This window comes from Anoplopoma fimbria, chromosome 14 (assembly GCF_027596085.1).
Source record: "Anoplopoma fimbria isolate UVic2021 breed Golden Eagle Sablefish chromosome 14, Afim_UVic_2022, whole genome shotgun sequence".
Classification (NCBI taxonomy): domain Eukaryota; kingdom Metazoa; phylum Chordata; class Actinopteri; order Perciformes; family Anoplopomatidae; genus Anoplopoma; species Anoplopoma fimbria.
The window spans coordinates 14,621,921-14,639,810 of record NC_072462.1 but is presented as its reverse complement, the minus strand read 5'-3'; the positions used below and the strand labels follow the sequence as shown (position 1 = coordinate 14,639,810).

General features: G+C 41.8%; 1 protein-coding gene across 2 annotated transcripts in view; it reads left to right on the top strand.

Annotated features, from left to right (window-relative positions):
• The window catches only part of dnm1a (dynamin 1a), a 47,321-nt gene that overhangs the window by 22,402 nt on the left and 7,029 nt on the right, over positions 1-17,890 (top strand). For both annotated transcript variants that reach the window (XM_054611893.1, XM_054611892.1), the window contains exons 12-15: positions 268-338; positions 483-534; positions 1,523-1,534; positions 3,467-3,580. In XM_054611893.1, the coding sequence (XP_054467868.1) occupies positions 268-338; positions 483-534; positions 1,523-1,534; positions 3,467-3,580 (249 nt within the window). The remainder of the gene's footprint in view (positions 1-267; positions 339-482; positions 535-1,522; positions 1,535-3,466; positions 3,581-17,890) is intronic.

Below are 17,890 nucleotides of genomic sequence, written 5' to 3'. Positions count from 1 at the left end.
ATGAGAATTTTACACACAGTGGCAACTTAACTCCAAAGCAGCATTGTAAAAGCAAAAATAAGTTTACTTTGTCAAAATTATTTGTGGTAGTTGTAGTTTTGAATGATAGCATTACAACAATATGCAAACGTGCACCAACAAGACATGAAATATTTGAATGTGAGCTTAGCACACACGATCAATGTAAAACCCCAAACCTTTGGAAGCTCTTAAATACTATCAATAAATGTGCATTCATTGATACCAGCTCTCTTTCTCTCTGTTCAGGTGTTGCTGTTGATAGACATTGAGTTGTCCTACATGAACACCAACCATGAGGACTTTATTGGATTTGCAAAGTAAGTTTCTGTGTCTTTTCGTCTTCTCTATTATAGAGAATAAAGAACTACAGTCACGGTGGTGTTTACTGCTTAAAGATTTACCAGTTCATGTGCACTTGCAGTGCAGAAATCAAGTTTCTCCTGATGTGTTTTGTTGTGCAGCGCTCAGCAGAGGATCAACCAAATGAACAAGAAGAAAGCAGCTGGCAACCAGGTACTTTGATAAAACTAAACACACCATCATGTCCAGCAAAGTCTGTCACTTTTATGTGACAGGTAATACTGCATTTTATAGGTGAAGGTACAGTCCAGATACAAAAACACGACTCCAGACTGAATTCCTCCAATGTGTTTCGTGTGTTGTCCAGCAACATGACATCTGAACTTCCCTAAGGCCTTATTCTGTTAGCACCATGGACTGTATACAAGAGGGTTAGCACTCAGCTCTCTATTTTGCCCACGCTAAATGTAGCACAGTTACACAGTATCTTGTTACCCTGGGCAACAGTCCATATCTTAAACAATGCAGCCCTGTACAGCTCTTGTACATGTTACACACTAATGGACAGCAGTTGTCGAATCCTGAATGATAGTCCCAACAATCATATTTATATCTAATAGAAAGCACTCTGGCTACAGGTTACACAATCATCATTTTAATAATGGAAAAATGTTTTCAATTTTTAATCCTCATCTGGATCTCAAACTGCATCAAAGTACACATAGTAGCATACAATTATGCAATACACATGACTGTTTTTTTTATTTTAGTAAGTAATCCAAAGTGTTTTAAAAAACGGTCGAAATGTTAGGAAATCAGAAAAATACAGATCTCCCAAAGTATCTTATTGTGCCTTTTGTCATGGCTTTAATTTCCAGAATATTTTTGGGTATATGCTAAATGACAATGGACAAACGCGCTAACAAGACTGAAAATCCTACAGAACCTTCTGTAAATATTTCACGATATCAGATAAATTACTATATATCTGAGGTAAAATAATCACATTTCTCATGATTTACATTCTACTTTGCCCTCTGAAAGCATGTTCTAGTTTTCCCACATTTTATTCCTTAATCTTCTTCTTTTAAGCTCTTGTTTTTCGGTGTCTATAATTTTTGTTGCCTCCTGATTCCTCTAAGTGATTTCTCTTTTTTGCTGGTTCCTCTTTGTCTTCTTGTCTGTGGCTTCTCTGCTTCAGGATGAGATCATGGTGAGTAGTGTGTGTGTGTGTGTGTGTGTGTGTGTGTGTGTGTGTGTGTGTGTGTGTGTGTGTGTGTGTGTGTGTGTGTGTGTGTGTCTGTGTGTGTGTGTGTCTGTGTGTGTGTTTGAAGTGTCAGTGTGTGCGTGCATGTCTGCAGGTAGGCTTTCATGTGTATGTGCTCATGTTTTTACGCTCTGCATATGTCAGGACGCATCACTATGTGTGTTTTTTATGTGTGCTGGATTATAGTTGATGGTGGAATAATGTGTGTCTATGAAATGAGCTTCATACTACCAGTACTACCAGTATACGGGCAGGTGGCTGTGGTGGGGAATGCTTGGCTGCTGCCCTTTCCTCTCTTTTTCAGCGTTGTCCTCCCTGCGGGCACACACACTTACACTCACACACATACTTACACTAAAGGATGGGCCGTAAAATGCTATCCTACACCGCATCCTTCAGTCTGGTTGAAAGTCTCAGTTTGGAGATGTGACTTCAATACTGAGGCCAGTTTGCTTTGGCAGTGATGAGATGCCCCCCGGCAGTAGTCTGAACTAGATGAAGATAAAGTCACTCATGCGAGCTTGAATTGCATCCAAAGACATTTTCTTTTCTTCAAGACAATCATTATTTTTCACTAGACTTCAGTCACTAGATTTCTACTTTCTATCCTCGTTTTTATAACCTGCCCCTCCCCTATTCCCCTAGAAGGCCAGTAGGAATGAAGAGCTGCAGTCTGCTAGACATATGTCACCTCCATAGTTGTCAGTTGTAATAACAACCACCCGGATCGGGGTCAGAGGTTAGGGGCACATACTAAACAAAGGGCTGATCTTCACTTCCTGTTTACAGATGGATTTAGTTGACCCCACTGCTTCTGTTCTCCTGATTTAGAACCTTTCTGACCTCCATACTGATAACTTTAGGATACCTTAAAACCACAAAGTATGGAAGTTTTTGCCTAACCAACCAAATTTAGGGTCTAAGGATAGATAGAATTGTATACTGTTAAACAAATTTGTTAATCTGGCTGTCGATGAAAAGACGCCTGGACACAAATGTTGTCTTTTCAAATCAATTTGTGGCTAGGAGTCACTCTATTTATCATTACATTTTTGGCAATTTAAATAAAATTGTCTTGTCAGGAAGCACCCTTATAAAACAGTTTCGTTTATTTTTTACGTATAATCTTAAATAAAACTTCAGGTTAAACAACATACAGTGTGGAACTATAACTATTTTAATAACTTAGAAGCTTCTTGAGAGGAAATTAAACATAAGAGAAAATTAAGGAAGAAGTTAAAGGAAAGTTCAGGCCTCCAAAGTTTGCTCACTCCACCACTTTTCTACAAAAAAATCACATACAGTATAAACCGGTCTGGCTCCTGCATTTCATTGCATGGCCTCAAAAAGGTTTGACATGGGCCATTCTTCTTTTAGCCTCTATACCTCCCTTGACCCCACGCTGCCTGCTTTCCCCATGCTGCCTCCCAAGCAGCTAGCTTTAATGTGCTGGTACCTGACCAACATTGTGTACTTGGCCTCTACTAAATGCCCTGCGTTGGCGTTCTCTCCACATTCTCATTCAGCCGGAAAGAGGAGTTAGCGATCGGTTCAAGGTAAATAACACGCACAACATGTACTGTATCTGTCTATAGTTTCTGTTTGGTGGAGAGAATGAAATAAAACAAAGGAAAAGAGTGTGAGGAATGTGTTTAGTCATGTAGGTGTGCGTCACCCTGCTGTTGTTTGTGGCAGTCGCCTCTTATCTCCACTAGAAGCAGTGATATTACATTTTACATGTTAGCATAGGTTTGTATGTGCATTTCATACACAGGCTGACAAATATGGAGTTAAATTAGTGGAATATATTTGGGAAATTATGATTTTAGCCTGCTGCTATCACTTTTCCTTTACTCTGTTTGTCTGTGTGTCTCTCAGGTGATCAGGAAGGGTTGGCTGACCATCAACAACATCAGCATCATGAAGGGAGGAGCCAAGGAGTACTGGTTTGTCCTCACCGCCGAGTCCATGTCCTGGTATAAAGACGATGAGGTGAGATGCTGTTTAGTATTTGCAGACTTTTTGATCAGAATCACATTTGCGCTCAAAGCTGCAGGACTGATGCTTTGGTTCTGTTGTCTATAAAACAAAGCAGCTTAAAACCTTGGTAAAATCATTATTATCAAGCACAATGTTTTTTTAAGGCTTTTAACATTTTTGCGTTTTGAGTATTCTTTACATGAATACATCATAAAAAAAGAAAATAAATAATTTTGCATTACCTCACAATAAGTATTGCATTACCTTAAAATTATACTTGCAGTCCCTGCGGTCCATAAATAAAGACTAAGCTGTATTATGATATGACGTAGTAGACCACCACCACACCCTCAGCTGTGTGTGGCTCAGGCTCAGATAACCATTTGTGCTAGCCTTGGCTGTGCTCTGGTTGGTGTATAATAAGTGTAACACAAACTATTTGCAGGGGTTGTGTGTGTGCATTGCATGGTTGTGGTGTCTGAACTGCTTTGGTTTATAACACGTTTGTCATATATGATATTACAGCAGGTTCAAATCCTGTGTGGCTTAACGATGCTGATGTGTTAAGCTAGCATCAGTAATGTAGTCCAGCTCTGACGGTGCAGTCTCAAATTTAGGCTAAAGTTTGTTGTTGCATTCAGGGCTTTTTTGAAAATAGCAAAACATGCTTCCACCAGAGAGATTCTTTTCCACTTTCTTGTCAAGCTTAATTCCAGCCCTTCACACTGGCAAAAAATTATTGTTTATCGTCTGCATACTGACATGATTTGACCCGGCTGCTTTCTGGGGCAACTGGTCAGAGTGGTATTCCATGATGCTTTGCAGAACTATTAGGAGCTAGCCACAGTCTCACTGTCTCCAGGCCTTCGCCACAGCCGCTCTACTCGCTGACATAAGGGTGTGTATGTGTGTGTGTGCGTGTGTGTGGAGAATGAAGAAGGCCTTCGCAAAGAGTCAGGACCCCCCAGCATGTCAGGCAACGAAGCTGGCACACACATGTGCATACCAGAGCCCCCTGCCCTGCCCTGTTCCCAATTACACACACACACACACACACACACACACACACACACACACACACACACACACACACACACACACACACACACACACACACACACACACACACACACACACACACACACACACACACACAAGCTGCTTCTAATAACCTTCATTTCAAAGAAGGGGCACAGAGTAGGAGAGGGTCCGGGTTGAAGGGGAGTAGAAAGGAGGAGGCAGGAGCGTCTCGTGTTAGCTGGTTAGCAGAAGGAGTAACAAGGACCATGTGAAGGGAGAGAAAGTGGGGAGAAGTTTTGCTTTTATATCCTCCTTTTATATCTTTTTTTTCCTCCCCTTATTTCTCATCTCTCCCTCATTCATCCTCAAAAGTTTGTCCCCAAACCAGAGGAAACACTTCTTTATCCTCCCATCATCGGTCTCTCTCTGTCTCACTCTTTCCTTGTCACCCTCTCCCTCTCCCCTGTGCCCACCCTCTGTCCTTCCCTCGCTTCTTGTGCTGTGTATTTATTTGAACATGAAACTGCAAGGGTGCTGGGAGACCCAAAACCAACACATGGTGCTGGTGTTAAAGCTCAGAGCAGAAGCTAAAGGGCACTGCAAGTTATTCAAATCATAAGAAAAAGAAACTTTCCATTTTGTTTTCTATCCAAGCTCAACATTTTCACATAGTCCAGTCACACAAGTGCACACACTAGAGGTTAAGAGTACTCATGAGGGCTTGTACTCACATGTGCACCTGGACGGATTCTTTGCCAAAATACACACCGTTGATAAAAAGTTGGACACTGTTTCATGTTTAGCTAAAAGAAGAAAAATGTACATCTTTTCCTGCAGTTTTTGCATTTACATGCAGACACATTCATTCCTTCACACCAACTCGCGAAACAGTGCTCACCGTTTTATTGACCATGCCTATCGTCATGGGGAAAACCCTTGCCGCAGCCTGGTAAAACACACACAACACACACACACACACACACACACACACACACACACACACACACACACACACACACACACACACACACACACACACACACACACACACACACACACACAAACATGCACACACCACCCCCAGACACTAATAATAACTTTCAACCCAACTAGTGGTGCCAGGATGTTTTGGTTAGTGTGTGTGTGTGTGTGTGTGTGTGTGTGTGTGTGTGTGTGTGTGTGTGTGTGTGTGTGTGTGTGTGTGTGTGTGTGTGTGTGTGTGTGTGTGTGTGTGTGTGCCCAGAAACCTTCTGGTCTGTATTACCACAGGACATGCCAATTCTTTGAATCAGGCTGCTCTGTAGCTTAAAGCTTCCCAAAGCAGGGAGAGAGAGAGAGTGAGGGAGATGTGAATGGAGAAAAACATGGTTGAAAAGAAAACAAAAATGTGCATTAAAAAAAGACCCACAACTGTGATTTTGTACACTGCCAGCACATGTGATATTCATTTATTCTTATAACCAAATTCATACATTTACACATAGACATTTTTATTTGTCACACACGGAGTGATAGATTACTTTCCTGTCCTTTCAGTGGCTATATTTTCTTTGGGTGCCCCTTTTGGCTCTTTGTGTGTATGTGAGTGTATGTGTGTGTGCCCGGGTTTCCCTGCTCCTGCTGTAAAGCTGCCAGAAAGCCAGACTCTCCTGGTGATCCCAGCTGTAAACATCCTGGGGGGAAACAGCAGACTGCTGCTTTCAACGCACTCCCCAGAAACACGTCTGCCATACGGTGTGTGTGTGTGTGTGTGATTGTGTATGCATGTATGCGTAGGCCTTTTTGCTGTGTATGTGCGTGCACTAAAGAGTGCTTGTGTGCATGTTCCTGGGGCTGTGACATTGTGGCAGGGCTCTAAATGGAAACAGGTTGGTTTGCGGTTTTCATTCCAGCAGTCGATGCTCTGTGATGGGACACCGTGTGAATGCTTCTGCACTCCACTTTGCTTTGTGTACTTGAAAGGTACAAAGAGTTCAAAATGGTACGCTCGCTGTTGGGTTTGCTTTATCAAAGACAGGCGGCCACAGGCTCGGTGAAGTGGTAGAAAGACAAAACATAATGGGAAACAAGGCAGGGGGTCTGGCTAAACTTTGTTACGTCTCACTTGACGTCACCTACAAACACTAAAGCCACAAACAGTTTTCACCCTTTTTTTGAGGGAGCTATACAAAGACTCGTTAAAATGGCGAATAGACAATGACAGAGTGGCTTCTCTTTTAACATTTTTGTATGGTGGCTCCCTGCCTCCCTGCACATTATGTGGTCATTTGAGGTAAAGTTGGTGCAGCGAAGGAGAAACGTAATTGTACATTTTGGTCAAGAGCTCAGTGCGATGCTGGGGGTTAACTGTGTGTTTTAGTTATCTATCTTAAGTTTCTCCCTGTGGTTGAACCTTTTTTGGATTTAAGTTCTCAGTTAGATCTTTTGGTTATGAAGAAAAATGAACATGGTATTGGGAATATCATCGCCCATCACTTATAGTTGTATGAATACGATTTAGTAAGTTGATATGGGATTTCCCATTTTGTGGATTAGTATTTGTTTAAGTTCTTTGACTTTGTAACTTGCTTGAGAAAAGAAAAATACAAACACTGTCAAATATTCAAACATTTTTATTTCTGCTATTTCAAACTATTTTACAGTTCATCAGAATCATGGATCAATGACTAATCAAACAATACAACAAATACTATATACACTATATAGACTATATATACAGCTCAATAAACTGTGACCTCATGTCTTGTAAACAGTTTTAAAAATATTTTCGGACTGTATCCGTCACTCATAAATCCAGGATATGCAAGGCCAAGCCTCTGTGGTGGAGCCTTTGGGTGCTTTATTTAGGCCCGTCTCGTGCCCGGTCTTGTCCAGATGGGCGAAGGGTTCCTGGACCTTAAATGTGCTTGAGCATGCTTGATGCTGTTTGGAGCGTTCTTGCTGTCTTTCTTGTCCCTCTTTTCGGACACTGTGAGTCGTCCCGTGCTTCCCCGGCCAGCCTAACCAATGTGCAGACTACTGTACAACCACTACTTCCTGAACAGGTAGTCTGAACACTGGGCAGGCGGGCTGGGCGACTAGAGGATGCTGTGGAGAAGGTTTTACTCGTGCACACGCAGATGAGCTCCCACATTCAGTATGAAGATGCTGTCATGATACATTCACACATACACTGAACTATACTTACTGCAATTCAAGTATCTGACTCTCCAGCTCCTTCTGCTCTTATAGTCTGACTGCTACAAAGTGCTAATCAGGCTAATTGTGCAGGCTGGAGGAGAAACAGCATGTGAGAATGGATGAAGGGAGTGGGCAGGGAGGTGAAGGAAGAGGAGGTGGAGGAGTAAGAGAGGTTAGACAGAGGTGATAGCTGCTGATTGGCAGATTCAACGACTTTCCCTCCTGTTTCCAGCTGTGAGGAGCAGCATTCCAGACGGAGTTCTGATGTTGAAATGTAATAAATCCATTGAATTAATCTCATGTATTATTCAGTGAATTCTCTGTATTGTTTGTATATTATTGGTCAAATCAATCCGGGAAATTTATTTGTTGCCTAAAAAAACGCAAAAAAATTCTTGGGAAAGTCCTTCTAGGTCTGTTTTCTGATAATGGATTAAAGCAGACAAAAAACAGAGATTGAGAAAGAAGAGAACAAATGTCTTAACTCAAACACACACACACACAGGGTTCATATTTCATTTGGGCGCAAATTTGTTCAACCTAAACTTGGCTGACTTACAGCCAAGACTTAATAAATTAAAACCACGATATTTCTTGTAACGTTAACAGTTTAAAAAACTGTTGAGATTGAGCTTTCGGTAAAAGACAGAAACACCTCAAAGCCAGCTCTTTGCTCTCTAAGTGCTCTCAATCCCTCATGGTTAGAAACTTAGCAGTGAATAGTTGTGGTCAGCTGAGATCAAACTAAGTCAGACCCAACACCTCCCACTAAAACACCGGGATACATAACATTTTATCTCCTTGACTCATGCCAAACGGAAAGAAATTTCTCCTCGCGGAGGGGATACTTGCGACTTGACCATCTCCTCTCTTTTCAACACTTCTCGCTGTGTTTCTCCTCTTCTTTGCTGATATTTGTTTTGTCTCCTTCTTGACTGGTTAGCCCCAATTCATCTCCCGACATCCTTTCATTCAACACCTCCACATCGTTGAGGCGAAATCAGGCCGATGGTGTTCAAATGCAACTTCGGAGTCGTTTGGATTTGTCTAAGCCTCCCGGAGCAAAAAAAAAGCCACTCCGACAGCGAGCAAGGTGGACCGGCTGGAGGCTCGACGTGGCAAAGGACTGGCCATCAAGTTTCCCCTTTAAGAGACAGAAGGAGAAAAAGGAAGGAGAGAGAGAGGAGATATGGAGAGTGGAGGAGGAGGAGCTCGCCGGCCCCCCATTTCTCCTCTCTTCTTCCTCTCTTTCTCTCTCTCCCCTCCCTCTGTCTGGCTTTTTTTCCCTCCCTTTCCTTTCCTTCTATCTTCTCTGGCTTTTGGGGAGAAAGTAGAAGGTCAAAGGTGAACAGGAAGTGAGACGCATTTATTTAGCGTGTGTGTTGTAAAGTTTGGAAAGGGAGTGAAGGATTGGCTGCCGAGGGAGGGAACTTTTTAGTGAAAGCGTATGTGGGCTGATGGGAGGACGACTCACGTGGACGCAGATATGAGTTTCGTAAAGCGTCCGCATGTTCGTCCCTTTCCATTTGGTGTATGTGTGCATCTCTACTTATGGTACATGTGAGTGCATATGTGGTTTCTGAGTGATGGATGTGTGTGTGTAGGAGTGAGAGCAGAGGCTCCATGGTCTTTGTAGCGAGGGCAGGAATGTCGGCGTTTTCTTGGCAAGCAGGAGGAAGCCTTGTAACAACTCCAGATGTGCAGCCCTGTGGTCTCCATCTCTCTCCTGCTCCCTCTGTTTTTACTTCTAAAGCTGATTTCCTCTCCCTGTCCGACTCGAATAAAGAGCCCTTTATGCAGCTCTGCAGCCTTCCCAACACGCACACACACACACACACACACACACACACACACACACACACACACACACACACACACACACACACACACACACACACACACACACACACACACACACACACACACACATGCACACACACGGAGGGGGGTGCTGGTGAATGGTGACATACTACTGGTAAATCAGAACCAGAGAGAAAGAGGTTTTGTGTGTGAGTGTGTGTAGACGAGAGGGAAAATAGTCTGTGTGTTTCAAAGTTGCTACACAAGTAGTCAAAGTTTGCCTCATTCACCTTCTTCGTTTCACACACCCACACACACTCACATTTAGGTTTCTTTCTTACCGCTAGCAGACAGGAGTAATCAATGCTAGCGTTTCCAGGTGTGTGTGTGTGTGTGTGTGTGTGTGTGTGTGCAGAGGTGGCCAAGGCCGTGTGTTTGTTTAAGCTATGGTTTCTGAGCTCCAAATCAAAGCAGGCACAATCCCGGGAGAGACGAGTCAGCAGTACTGGCAGAGATGGAGGGACGTGGAGGGAAAGTGAGGGACACCGGGAGGAAAAAGGGAGATGAAAGAAGAAAGCAACTTAAAAATGTGGGGCGAAAAGGAACCGATATGACGCCTGGTGAGCGTGGAGCTTCAACATATTAAAAAAAATGTAGCTGAGTAAATAGCCAGAGAATGAATCCTCTTTATTGTTGCAGTTAAGTTTGGAGATTAGGGATTGGAAGGAGTTAATGTTAATGGGTTGGGTGGGGGGAGCGCTGCGGTCGCACCAACATTGTTTCCACTGTTTGGATGACCATGCAGGCAGCTTCTTTTTGAAACTCAACTCTAAAATATGCGCACACACACACACACACACACACACACACACACACACACACACACACACACACACACACACACACACACACACACACACACACACACACACACACACACAAGTGTATTATGATTCCATGTTATTCTGTCTCGTCATGAAATGGTGCTGGTTAATACTTTCATGAAAAACCTCACCTTTCTTTCCCATTTTTGGATTTTGATATGGCATAAAGCAAACGGCTCCGTCGGTTTATGTGGGTTTGATTGTATCGTTCAAGTGTTTTAATCGGTGTGGTGAGGCTATAAGATTGTGAAGACCCTACAGTAATTTGTGTGCAACATGCCAGCCAAACCCATGAACGTGATCCCCTGTATTTCATGCGGGTGTCATCAGTTAAAGTGAAAGATCACAAATAGTTTTCAAACTAGGGATAGCATGTACAATTCCCATGAATGGCGACCACATAATAGCTTCGTTTTTTTTTCTTTCTCTCTCAAAGTATCACGCTATTATTAATTCTTTGTTAAAACTAAAAACTGCAGAAATTGTCCAACATATTACGGATACTGTGCAAAAAGATAGCGGTGTGGTCAAAGTCTAGTGGTGGACGAGGTATTCAAATTCTTAACTTGAAAAAAGGTAACAATACATTAATGTGAAAAGTTAAAAGTAATGCATTTAACATTTTACTCAAGAAAAATTGTACTGAAATACTATCAGCAAAATGTACTTAAAGTATCAAAGTTTCTGAAGGAAAATGGACTCTTTGACTGATATTCTTCTAATTATTCTGTATGAATTTCATGTGCATGTGTAGCTGGATTTAACTACTTTATATACAGTTAAACAGTTTAGTCCAGTGGTTCTGCTACACAAATTTGAATTCTCTAATAGTGATGTGACATACAGTATATTGGATACTTTAAGCTCTTTGGACCTTGAATATTCATTTGAATGAAACCATGTGAGAAGTTTAGAGCCAAAATGTATATTTAGTGGAACTGTTAACAACTCTGATTTCCTTCTAAAATGTAGTAGAGTAGAAGTGTATACAGCTCAAATAGGCACAATGTTGATAAGACACTAAGATTAAGAAACATTTAAGTAAGCTTCCCAATCATTGCTGCCTTTTAAATGTAAAGACTATCGGGCTCACAACAGAAGACACAGAACAGACAAAACGGACAGCTAAACATATGAAATCTACTTGAAGGCAGTAGAAGAGAATGGATGTAAAGATGTGAGAACTTTTTAGAAGAAAACTGAAAGATGTAATGGACAAAGTTATGGAAAAATGTTAACAATGGCACCAAAACCAGTAATGAGTAAATCACAGTGTCTTATTCTAAAAGAAAACATTAGAAACTTAGGTCAGAGATGAAATGGGAGATGAGTGACGACCACAGCGTGTTAGAGTGGGCTGAGGAGGTACACCGGGCGGTTTGTCGTTAATTCAAAGTTTATTCTGCCTGACTGATGAGATAAATGAATAATGAATGTTTGTCTTGCTGAAAATTATAATTTTTCCAGATCGTTCCTCACGTATCCGGAGCGTAATGTCAGTACAGAAATCATAAGGGACACAAAGACATTATAACTAAACAGACGGGGCAGATAAAAAGAAACCACACTAGTGCACTTTATGTCTTTTGGCGTGTTGTATCCATCCCGCATGTGTGTGTGTGTGTGTGTGTGTGTGTGTGTGTGTGTGTGTGTGTGTGTGTGTGTGTGTGTGTGTGTGTGTGTGTGTTTAGTTTGTCATTGTGTTATGTGTATGTGAGACTGTGCAGGCTCTCTGTCTCCTTTGAAGAAGGATGGACAGACTTTTAAAGATTGCTGCATGTGTTTAATAACACGAGACATGAACTTTAGAGTGTCGTCTGTTACTGCTTTTCAAGCCATATTTATGACTATTTTATACTCTTTGTAATATTTTATGTTACTTTTCGTCTTAATGACTGACTTGAGGTAGAATTTCATCTTTAACCTTGACATAAATGTTCATAAATATTAAGTATATATTAACAAGACTAGATTTACTGTAAATGTGTAAAGTAAAAAAAATTAAAAATCCCTCTCCACCCTTGGACCTGCCCACAATTGGCAAAATCATGTCATAAAAGTACTCTCTTTCCAAACACACCCTCTGTGTATGCAGAACAAATTTGATCTAGAAGTGCAAATTTTATATTCTGGCACTTCTTTTTATTATGAAAAGTATTCAAACTAGCAGTTAATTTAAGTTGTGCCGATTCTGACGATCAAAGGACTAATATTCAGAGTAAAACGAAGAATTAGCCTACTCCCATGTATTTAACAAATTTTGCATCTATAAAATACCACAAATTTATGTTAGAACTCAATAAAACATTAATTTACCACCGGGAAGCCTTTTGCCAAAAAGTTGCACCCCCATGTGTTACTGCATGTTGGTTTACACATGTGAACGTTTTACCTTAATGCAATTTTAACAGCACATATGTTTACCTCAGATGTAAATGTTTCAGTTTGTAGGTGCACCCCCCCTTTTTGCACCTACTAATACATCTAATAATGTTTGTTTCTCATTTGAAAGAAGAGACTTTCCACAGGCGATACAATTGTGCGCTCACATGACAGTTAAGGAAACTATGAAATATTCCTAGGTAGAAGTGAGAGACACTAAACACACAGGTTGAACAGAGCATTTGGCGGCGTCCCCCCTCTTTATTTTACTCTTTGGTGGTCACCAGTGATTGATCACATGTCCCAGCCAGCCCCTGGGTTGTTAGACTGACCTTCTGCAGAAGTAAACACAGAGCATATAATTAACAGCTTGACGATTGGCTGCTAAACAGGAAGGTATCCCAGACCGGCCAGCCTGAGTTTCAACCGGACCCCTGTCTGAATGTGTCATTGTCATGTGGAAGTATCCTTTCTCCCCGAAAAAGTTTATTTGTGTTTGTGCTTGTTCCCACAGGGAGAGCTTAGCAGAGCACAGAGGCTGTCAGTTTTCCAGAGTGATCTTAGATTAAACAATTAGGAGTGAAAAAAAAGAGCAATGAAAAGGAAGTTTCACCTGCCAAATAAAACATGTCATACATTACACTCAGATTTTTACCCAAATAAACTACATGTATAATGTTTTTATCAGTGAAACTGGATGTTTCAGATTATATATATTGGAATAATTTGTCCGTAGCTGACAAATGAGCTAAAAAAACTTTTGTGTCTACGCTGTTATCAAGTAGCACTTCCCAAGATATAGGAAGTATTGGAGAGTGCAGACACTAGCACGCTGCCCAAGGGGATTTGTTATGAGTATTATAGCACAACCTTGTTGCTCGATGAGTCATCAACAGCTGTGTTTTTACACATTGTCCAAGAATAGCTCCAATCTAGCTGTTCCCAATCATAATTCTCTCGTATCCAAATTGTTTGCTGCTCCTGATTTAAAGGTTGGCAACACGTTTCCTTAGTTTAAATAAAGTCCAAACGCCATTAATTCAAATGAAGTCTCTTCAGATGCTATTTCTCAAAGACCTATTACTAACAGACCAAACACAGATTGTGGCGTTGTGGTTTTTGATTATATGTAGACTCAGCAATATCCGCCTTCATATAAAAAAAATAAAAAATGTCTTCCAAAAGTGCATTAGGTTTAGAATTAACAAACCTTCTTGTCAAAAGCTCTTTATATATCTAATTTGGCAATGATGCTAAAAAAGTGCTTCAAACACAAGTCCCATCCTTTTTATGTCTTTCCCTCTACCCAGCATGTGTGAGATTTACAGAAATGCTCTGTGTTTAATTTTTTTTTTTTTCAAAGGCCAAACTCAATAGGGGAATGGTAGAAGAATGGAGGGAAAGAAAAACCGGAGGGAGGTGAGGAGGAGGGTTGTGAAAATTGCCGTTGGCCGCCACCCAGGGCCCAGTCTTTGTGGTAATGAAGGGTTAGAGGCAGCGTTATTGCTCCCAGATGCCGTGCGGCTTCTCTGCAGCGCTTTGATGCATGGCCCAAGTCACCAGGACTTTTCTATCAGACTCCCATCAACATACACGCCACCACACACACACACACACACACACACGCACACTCACTAAGACATGCAGCCTCTTAAAACAACATGGATGCCGTAAACGACTATCTTCTTGGTTTTGCCCACCAAACTACACAGATTTGTTTCAAAGTGTTAATTGGATACGATTGGTGTAAGGACCCCTTGTGTGTGTTTTTACACACTGTAGCATTTGTGTGTGTGTGTTTCTTGTGTGTGTGAGGCCATATTTCATCCACATTTTGAATTAGTGTTTGAGACTTTGAGACGTTTTTTTGGACACCGTGCAGCGTGAGTGGTGAAATGCCTTTATGAATCCAGAAGTGAACTTCCTCTGGCTTTTCATAATGAGCCCGCTATTACTCACTAGAAAAATAAAACCATGGAAAGTACTTTGCTCACACACTGCTCCAAACACCACAGGTTAACTACCGACTGCACTGCCTGCTGAGTGTGTGCGTGTTTGTGTGCATGTGTGTAGAGCTTCAGACAAAAGGTTTCAAACCCAGTATCCCAGGTTAAAGGGTCAGGTCACCCAACTTCTAAAAGACACATTTTCCAAGCCAACTCTGGTGGTGTTTAGATATCTGTGATATCTGCTACCATTCCAATATAGTGGAGGTGATATTGAGAAATGGAATTCAGAAAACTTAACAGCAACATCTCTTTAAAGAATTACTGTCACTAGCAACGTTGAAAACCCACAGAGCTCACAGTCAAGGATTTTTTTTGGTAGAAAGTACTTTCCCTGTTCACAGGAAGGTCTGTAAATGAATCTGATTAATGGACAATCCAGACAATAACAGCCCTATTAACCTCCTTTCACGCGTGTCTATTGTAAATAGACCAAACAGATCAACTAGTGTATGAATTTATTAAACTTGCCTGACACAGTCACTCATATTAAGTAAGTGGGTTTGGTTTTGTGTTGGGTTCACTATAATCTCAAGGCCAGCCACACCCAAGCATCTTGTTTACTGTGTTTGTGTGTGTTCAACTCACAATAATGTGACATAAGCAGAGTCACACAGACATACACTCAGTTGCCAGTTCATTAGGTACAGCTAGCTAAACAGCCCTGCAATAAATCCTATGACAGCTATATTCTTGAGTTCCTGTTGAAACTGTGTAGAGAGGTGTTGATTCAGCTGTTGAATTATATTGTGTTATACTGACATGTTTCTGCACCCCATTTATATCTGGTAGGATAGGCCAAATAACAGAAACACTATTATATAATGCAATGCCGGTCAACAGCAGTACAAGCTGCAGCCTCTCAAATAGATTTTATTTATTGCCGGTCTGTTGTATTAGTTTGTATAAGTTTTAGCTGGGTTAACCTAATAAACGCACAACTGGGCGTATATGTTACTGTAGTTTGCACCGAAACATGAGAGGCAGTTTTGCCACCAATCTCTGTAGTGAACATATAGGGAAGAATTGTCCGATAATTACTAATTCCCATGTTTAACAAGCATTTATTCATATATAGCTGTGTGAGTTTATAGAATTGGAACCACATGATTCTAATTACCTCTAATTGTGACATCACAGTGTTTGATAAACACTTGATGGGCACATTCAGAATATACTTCAGTAACAATAACTAATTCAGTCATTTTGAGTGATTGACTGTTAAGTGCATCTTTCTGTCAACATTACAAATGGCTTATCAAGAGACACAAGACGACATGCATGGTTTCTGGAAAGGCGACAGAGCCCAGAGGACTCTGGGAATCTTTCATGAGGGGAACTTCTGGTCTATCATGGAGGACGAGGACATGCATGCTCATCTCAAGGCAGAAGCCTACAAGGTGGCCGATCTTATTACTAAAGAAAGGGGAAATGGAAAGACATCAAAGTCCAAGCTAGAGCTGCAGTCTTGTGAAAACTATGATGAGGACAGCTTCTGGTCTATCATGGAGGATGAGGCCATGCATGCTCATCTCAAGCATGAAGCCAACAAGGTGGCTGACCTCATCAGACAGTGGGGTAATCAGAGGACCTCTAAATACAAGATGGACTGGAGGACTCCTATAAAAAGTGATGAGCAAAACTTCTGGAGCTTAATGGAGGACGAGGCCATTCATGCCCATGTGAGGCAGGAAGCCTTTCGGGTTGCTGAGATGATTACCAGATTCTGGGGCTCCAGCTCTCAGGACAGTCTCAGCACAGTGGAGGTTGAACGTCCTGCTGAGGTATCCATCCCTCAGCCGTCTTTTACGTCTACTCTTCCTCCTCCTACCACAGCCAAACCATCTCAACCCTTCCAGGTCAGACAGTCTTCTCCAAAGACTGATGAAGACAAGCAGCGACTGTGGCTGTTGTCCAATCATGAAAAACGTCTGGACCAAATCTTCAAACTGCTTGGCTCAGATGACTGGCAAAAAAAAATCAATGGTTTAGCATGTGTTCAAGATCTGGCAAGGAACCATCAGGACGTATTGAAGGCCTCACTTCGTAGAGTCTGTGTGGGCGTCATAGAGGAGGTTAAAAACTTGCACTCTACGGTTTCCTGCACTGCTATGGCGACCCTGGGTGAGATGTATGCTCACCTCCAGACATCTATGGATGACATGGTGGAGGAAACGGGGTGTGCCGTGATACTGAAAGTGTCTGAGTCCAACACGTCCATCCAGCAGCAGGCAAACCTGGCCTTGGATGTCATGGTTCACAACTGCAGTCCTGGTCGTACCCTGAACGCCCTGCTGAATGCAGGTCTGAGTCACTGCAGCGCTGCAGTCAGAGCTAGCGCAGCTCAGCACCTCAGCCGGTTGTGCGACATCCTTGGAGCCACACGGACGCTCACCGGTAGCAAAAAGTTCACCAAACACTTCCTCATTGCTGTAAGAAAAATATGTGTTGATGCTGCAGGGGACGTGAGGCGCCACGGACATGACATCGTCCAAAACATTTCCACCCACAGTGCCTTCCAAAGGCAGTGGAAAGAGGCCGTCCCAGAAAAGGACAGACGCTCACTGGAGGCTGAACACAGCGAAAGGGACCTCCGGAATAGGGCTGTAATTATATCACGGCTGGTTAATGATAATTATCAGTAAATATCTTTTATGAATCGATTATAACAGAGACTTGAGTACTTTAATCAATCCACAAGATGTGTTTAAGGTATTTAATAGAAAAACAGAATGGTGGCATTTGCTTTTACAATGAAGTAACAAAGTTGAATGTTGCTACGGATCCATTTTGAGTGTCTTACATTAGGTCATAGTTTAACTAACGCATTATTCCAGTACTGGATTGCTGTTTTGCATTTACAGATCTTCTCTTGCATATTTATTACACACACAGAGACACACACAAGAGCATTTAATAGCAGGTATATGCACAAATGAACAAGTACACACAAAGCCTTGCTGTTTCCATTGTGATGATTGCAAACAGGAGTGAAGTCCCCCGACAGCACTGTAGTGGTTTAGCCATCACACATCCATACCTCACTGCAG